Raw genomic sequence first — 7,511 nt, 5'->3', positions numbered from 1 at the left:
CAATGAATATAACAGATGCCTGCCAGAAAGAAAAATGTCTACTGCAGCCTTAAAAATAAAAGGAAACACACCAGCTTTTAGGATTATGAAAGAAAAATTCATAGCTTGGATTTATTCACATGAATGAAACAGGTTTGTCTATTCACTAGAACTTTATGAAACTCATTAGCAGATCGTTTTTGATCCTTTATCTGCTTTAAATATTAAGTTTTTGGTGAATCGTCCCCATCTCAAATACCATAACATAGTTCTGTCAAACAGTTCCGTTCACCCACATACAGTATTACAATGGAAATACATAAATATAAAAACCTGGCTACTGGTACACTTTGGTTAATTCGTTTTTAGTAGGATGTTTACTGAAAGTCAAGCAGCCAAATAACCAGAAGAGTTCAGGCTGGAAAATTATTATTTCGAATTTTACAGACAGTTATGCTTTGTAATTTAGCTTAACAGCAAAGATTAATTGGACTGACAAAATATGAGTACATGAAAATGTTTGGTCTAATTAAATGAAGTACTCATTTTAATTATTTTGGGGAAGTGTCAGATTAATTCCTACTTTCATCTTGATTCATCCAATACTAGAACTGGGTATTAATAGACAGGTGAAAAAGGTCTTTATTGCTGACCCAAAAGCAGGCACTGGCTACAGCATGTAGGGAAGCAGCATGGAAAATACATTTTCAACTCCTTATAACCTTTTGAAGTAATTCAGGATTTTCTTTAATAACGTTCTTCCTATTCTGCTCTGATAGATTGCACTTGTGGTTATTTTCGAAGTTGGTTCCCTGGTTCAACGCTGGGCCACGTTTCTTTGCAGTCAATAATGTTTGCAAATTCACTGCAGTAAGTGGTCAATCACAGGGTTCTTTGTTTTTGTTATTTACTTTCACACAGAATACCTTCATACAAACAGCTACTCTTTTAGAGTAACGTTTATGGTGAGCCATCATTAAACCCGCCTGATTTGAGTGTAGCAGGAACGAAGGCATCTGAGACTGTAAGCAGACAAGCTGGGTGTCACTCATGTCCAGCAGACTTTGTCCACGAGTTGAGTGATTTAACACGGTATTTTGTGCACTCCTCAAAAATAAACAGCAAAAACAATGAACCTTAAAATCAGCCAGCTAGTAAAACCCAGTGCACATGTGCAAAAGAACAACATCACTCCACACATCTCCTCCAGTTGGCTAAAAATTTAAAACAAATACAAAGATAACAATCACACAACAGCAATGACTGTCACTTCCGTGGCCAGGTCAGCTGACAACACCACTGCCCCACTGGGAGAACATCAATAAATAAATATATAGATTTTTTTTTTTTTTTCTTAAAACATTAAATAAATATGTTTTCCCCTTACGCATATACACAAAAGCCTGTTCCAACAAAAGTCTCCCCAAGCTACTTTACGGCTCTTGCGTGCTGCTTGCACAAGGTATTTTACAAAGTCGGTCCACATTACATTTTGTGATGAGAGTCAAAGGGGGTTGAATAGAACAGTGCTGGCAGTCAGAATGACCTCCATGCAGCATTGCTGCAGACAACCCAGATTACAGGTTCAGGGTATTCACAGTCAATTCATTATTTTTTCAAGATGCTTTGAAGAAACCCCAGAAGTGACGATATGGTCCAGACTTTCCCAGAAAGGAAAATGGTGTAAGATTTTTCCTACAAGTGACATCCATAAATGAAATATTTACTGTGGAAGTTATTTTAACCTCTGATGGAACTACCATAGGGTTTATTTTCAGTAATGGACTAGTCTGTTGCAATATTATTTGTACTGAATCCTGTGAGGCCCACTTGTATCACGTCTCGCAATGCTAAACAACAAACTGAACACTGAAGCTGTTTAACAATGGCGCTCACATTACACAAATTACCCCAAAAAGACCCTGCATAGGATTCGACACACATGAAAGAAATAAGAATGTAGTAATAGACAATTTCTACAAATGTAAGCTTAGTTACTTCATTAAAGTTGAAACAACTTTCATAGCAAATATTTTATTTTTGGCCGTCACTTGTAGGCAAATGTACCATCTTGTAGACCTTTGCTTTTTTGTGTGCAAATGTATTAGAACACCTCACGGTTTGTCATTTTGATATCCTTTATATACGTACCTGCAAGAAAACCTCTGGATGTGAGCATGTCAATTCTCTCTCAGTAATCAGTGATATAGAACAACAGGCACTCGTGTGAAAATGTTCGACCACTTTGTGCTTTAATTAGACATCAAAAACAACTTCTGTGACTCATGCATTTTACCATTTGTGGCTATGTGTTGTTCCTTTTCTCTTGCCGTTATAAATTAATTGCATGTGTGGTCTATTACAGTCATCAATTAAATTATACAATCACTAATTTGTCTATTTTGACAATTTTCCAAAATATTCAGTTACAGTGGTTTGATTTCATATGTACAACAAATCAAAACAACAGAAGCAATGGGGTGTTCTAATACGTTTGCACACTACTGTATATCCAATAGCTTTGTGGATACAGGTCCCAAACACTGAGCCACAGTCACACAGAGGCACACAGGCGGACAGACCCTCAGCTCAGGGGCAGCAGGGGTTGTCTATAACCAGCATGACATCGATGCCGTACACCTCCAGCAGGTCGATGAGGAAGCTGCGGTCTCCCTGGGGGTCCAGCCCCATCCCCCGCACATGCTCCTCTGTCAGCGTCTTGTCCTGGCTGGCCGACACCTCCAACAGCATCTGGAATATCCGGTTGTTCTGCTCCATGAAGAACCTGGAACGCAGGGCAGGTCAAAACAATTGATTACGAACACCTCCAGTACGTCCCCGTTGCTGAGCGATAACACAACGATGTCGGTGACATTCGATTAGAGAAGTATCAATAAAACGTAAATCACCATGGTCTAAAACCACCGTATTCACATGTAAAACCGACATCCACATGCATCACCAGATTGTGATACAAATTTCATCAATTGGATAAACGGTTCTCTAGGTATATTAAAGTACTATGAAGCGTGACCAAATTGCATATTGCATTTAATGATCTTCACAGTGGCTAAAAACCACCACTCTAACAATTTTTTAATCTAGCTGGGGTTTTTATTGGTAGATTTATTGACCCACTAAATAAAAGACAATAGACGATTAAACAAAAAAACTGAACAAAAAAAAAACTGAAATCGATGTGAAAATCAAGTTTGTAAACTTAGGGCAGCAGTATTACGATCATTCTAGTTTGAAAGCACTGAGAAAGACTACTGGTCAAGAAATTGTATTTAGTAAGTCAATACATTAAATGAACTGGACATTATTGATATTTTCACAATAATTGATTGCAACCACACACAGCATTGCATGACCCTCCCATGCAAACCACAGCTACTTACAGAATGAAGAGGTCCTCTTCATTGGAGCTACAGTCCCGGTCTACCTGCTGGGAGTAGAGCAGCATCTGCCTGTAGAGAAAAGCCCAAGGGCAGGAGCTCGTCAAACACAACCCAGTTACTGTACAACCACCTTCTATGAACACTTCAATTTAACTGCGCTTGTGGGACAGGATCAGGCTGTGCATATACAGTACACTCATTATTTACATTATGGCCTATTCACATGGAAATAATTTGATCTCTCTCTTTTTTTTTTATTTGCTGTTGGTTACAATTTATGAATTACGTGGCCCAGCTTCTGCTAGCGAAAGCAGCAGTCCCTTCCAGGGTGCCGCGGCTGCAGAGATGCATTTCACTTTTTACTTTACATGATTATATAGCCACTTAGATTTGCATCATCTTCAGTATATATAACTATATTGTCATTTTTCCAAACAGTACATCAGAGGTAGCCTACCCATTCCTGCAACAGAACTTTCGACAGCGACTGTAGTTGATAATTTTATTTTGCGTCTCCATAGTTGAAAATGTATAATATCTCGACTTACTGCCCACATCACAACCAATATATTTGGAATATCTGTTACATACATGTATAGGCCTAATCAATCTACATACCACGTCACAACCAAAAATGTGTCACATACTGGAGAGCTCAGAGAACCGTCTCGCCAACGTGGATTTGCTTACACTTACTAAGGCCCTAGCTATTTCACGGCTGTGAAAAACATGACACGGACCGTGAAATTCATTCTTCACTGTGAAAACTGTCTATTTTGTGTACTTTCACCCTGCACTTAAATACAATGAATATATGTGTACCGGTCCAAGTTCCTGATGTGATTATAAGCTTGTTTTAATTTCAAAAAGAAAACTGGACAAGATTTATTGATTGACACATAACAGCAGCCAATAACCACTCTGGGCTCTCCTCATTGATTGGTAGATGGGCATCCGGGGCAGGTTTAGTATCCTAGGAGACCTCAAATGGTAGTGTTAAGCGAGCGTCCAAAATGAATTTAAAAAAAATCTACAATAATTACTGCAGCGGATTGTGTACAATAATTTTGCATTCTACTGGTGGCAAAGTATTTTGAAATTGGATCATTGGATCACATACGTCGAGCTACGATCCAGCGGCATTCAGACTCGGACAGCAATCAAAAATGAAAAAGGTTGCGAATAGTGCATTGCTTCAAAACGAAAAGGTTAAAAAAAAACCTTTTTCTGAAACAGTGGCACGTGACAAAGTAGTAATGTTAAATATTATTAGTTTCGCTTAAGACAGAAAAATATCAAATTCATGGATCAAATGTTAAAGTTTAATATCAAATGTTAAATTTGAACATCAAATAATAAATTCAACATCGAATATTAAATGCAAGTATTGAATGTTAAATTCAACATCGAATGTTAAATGCAACAGTCGAATGGTAAAAACTAGCATCAAACATTAAATATGTACTTTATGGGGGCTCCCGAGTGGCGCATCCAGTAAAAGCACTCGCTATAGAGTGCAGGATGCGCTCTATAGCCTGGACGTCGCGAGTTCGAGTCCAGGCTATTCCACAGCCGACCGTGGACAGGAGCTTCCAGGGGGCGGCGCTCAATTGGCCGAGCCTCGCCGGGGGGAGGGAGGGTTAGGTCGGCCAGGGTGTCCTCGGCTCACCGCGCACCAGTGACCCCTGTAGTCTGGCCGGGCGCCTGCGGGCTTGCCTGTAAGCTGCCCGAGAGATGCGTTGTCCTCCGACACTGTAGCTCTGAGGCGGCTGCACGGTGAGTTCGCAGTGTGTAAAGAAGCGGGCGGCTGACGGCACACGCTTCGGAGGACAGCGTGTGTTCATCTTCGCCCCTCCCGAGTCAGCGCAGGGGTAGTAGCGTTGAGCTGAGCCTAAAAAATAATTGGGCATTTCAAATTGGGGAGAAAATAATAAAAACTAATTGGCAACGACTAAATTAAAAAAAATAAAATAAAAAAAAAATATGTACTTTATACATTCAATGTGCCTTTTATCCATTCGGTGTGCACTTTGTCATTCGATGTGCTTTTTATCTGTTCGATGCATGCACTTGCAAACTGTCAATCAATCCCATCCGCCCCGCCCATTCCCTCCCCTTCCACATCGGGGAGATCGGTGTTCCTCCTTGTTACCTGTTAACCTGTTCAGCCAATGAGAGGCTTCGATTTTCAAACTGAAATACGGAAGCTGTCTTGTGCCGTCTGTAGAAATTAAAGTCTTGTTGTTTTACCTGTTTTATATGAAAAAAGTTGCATAGTTGATAAAAGGCACATTGAATGGATAAAGCGTACATCGAATGGATAAAAGGCACATTGAATGTATAAGGTACATATTTAATGTTTGATGCTAGTTTTTAACATTTGACTGTTGCATTTAACATTCAATGGTAGTATTTAACATTCAATACTTGCATTTAATATTCAATGTTGAATTTATTATTTGATATTAAAATTTAACATTTGATACATGAATTTAATATTTAATGCTAGTATTTATTATTTGATGGTAAAGGAGGATTCATGGCCTGAGTTTCATTATGTACATAATCTGCAGTGCAGTCTCACTGTCAGCTGTGCGAAGATGAAGCCCTTACGCAGATCCGGATTAGCAAGCCCTGTGTTTCGGTACCTTTGTTCGCTGAGTTTGCGATACTTGTCTCGGTCGGCACCATTTATCCTCAGCAGCGGCTGCAGGTTCTCATGATGCGTTCTTACATTCTGATTGTCCACATAGACATCGTACAGACCCTTCTTCTCCTCAAAAATCTTCTCTGTCGTGCCTGAGAAAAAACAGTGTCAAATACAATTAAAACATTTTTAATCAGTCTAAAGTTCAAGGTGACTGCTTTATTACTGGGGGGGGCATGAATACGATAAGCAGATGGGGGGCTGTTAAATCAAGCAAGTTTCAAGTCAGAAATAAGAATAACTGACGCCCGTATTCAAAAACCACTGAAATAGCAGGCTGAATAGGGCAATGGCTGAAGTGTATTTACTAAAATTTGAAAAAAAATCTATTTAAAAACCATTGGCCCTATTGACAAAGCTCACCCATGATTTATTTAAAAGACCTCTTAAAGGTTGTTTTAATTAAATAGATAATGTTTGCTATTCATTAATGTTTTCTAGACTTGTGTTGCGTTCTTTAACAATTAAATATTTCATGAACATCAAATGTCGTTTAATTAATGCTCATTCCAGGTCATTACTCTGACAGCTGGAAGAGTGGTTCATAAGCTATACTTAAAATCTTTATTCACTACATCAGCACAGTCGCCACCGCTTAGAACGGGCGCGTTAGTGTTAACGTGATTCACCCGCAGTAAGCGATGGACGGTATAAACTCCCCACAATAACCTGACATTCAAAATGTCCGCCAATCACCAGTACAGTAAACAAAACAAACAAGCCGCACACATGCTTGTTTGTTTTATTATTTGTCTGCTAAATAAACTGCTAAATAACTGCTAAACTGCTAAATTGTCTGGTAAATAAACAAATAATAAAACAAACAAGCGTGTATGCGGTTAAAAATCTGTACTAAGACAAATAAAAAACATGATTGTTTCCAGCAAAAAAACTCTGACGTGCATCTGGAAGGTCTGTTTTTTGCTAGTATAGACAGCAAACTCAGTATGGTCAGCGTTAACGCCAGTGTTAAAAGCGTAGTACGCATGCCTATCGTTGTCTGTTTCAGGCAGAGCGTCCTGGTCGCCAAGGGGACACAGCTGAAAATTCTTCCGCTAACATCCCCTCTGGTGTTGTCAGAGTTTCAGTTTCGGTTGTATTTTCACCAACACTCCTCGTCAACTACAGAAAACCCAGCTTTTTTGAAGCAATGTTGCATGGTGTGCTGACTGACAGAGTTCCAATCATGCCTTAGCAAGCGCACAGCATCTAACAGAGTTTTTTTTTTTTTTTTTTTACACACTGAATTTTCATGCTGATGCTCATTGTATTTCTCTTTTCAGCCATACTTGCTGTTGCAGTCAGTGCTGTTTTTTCAAACAGCCAAAGGTACAGTACAGGGGTAATCACTCAATAACAAGGTGAAAACATCTGATTTGTGGATTAGTAAGAGCGATTACTACAGTATAAGCAGTGCGTTTGTT

General features: G+C 39.2%; 1 protein-coding gene across 1 annotated transcript in view; it reads right to left on the bottom strand.

The window, feature by feature from the left end:
- Nucleotides 1-186: 186 nt before the first annotated feature.
- LOC117420034 (DENN domain-containing protein 11-like) overlaps nt 187-7,511 on the bottom strand; it is a 37,072-nt gene continuing 29,747 nt past the window's right edge. Inside the window, exons 7-9 of the mRNA XM_058986468.1 lie at nt 6,029-6,179; nt 3,381-3,449; nt 187-2,764 (exon numbers count right to left, since the gene is read on the bottom strand). Of these exons, the coding sequence (XP_058842451.1) occupies nt 2,569-2,764; nt 3,381-3,449; nt 6,029-6,179 (416 nt within the window). The 3' untranslated portion in view covers nt 187-2,568. The remainder of the gene's footprint in view (nt 2,765-3,380; nt 3,450-6,028; nt 6,180-7,511) is intronic.

The sequence above is a fragment of the Acipenser ruthenus genome, chromosome 14 (assembly GCF_902713425.1).
Source record: "Acipenser ruthenus chromosome 14, fAciRut3.2 maternal haplotype, whole genome shotgun sequence".
In the NCBI taxonomy this organism is placed as follows: Eukaryota; Metazoa; Chordata; class Actinopteri; order Acipenseriformes; family Acipenseridae; genus Acipenser; species Acipenser ruthenus.
This window is presented reverse-complemented; position numbering and strand designations above follow the sequence as displayed.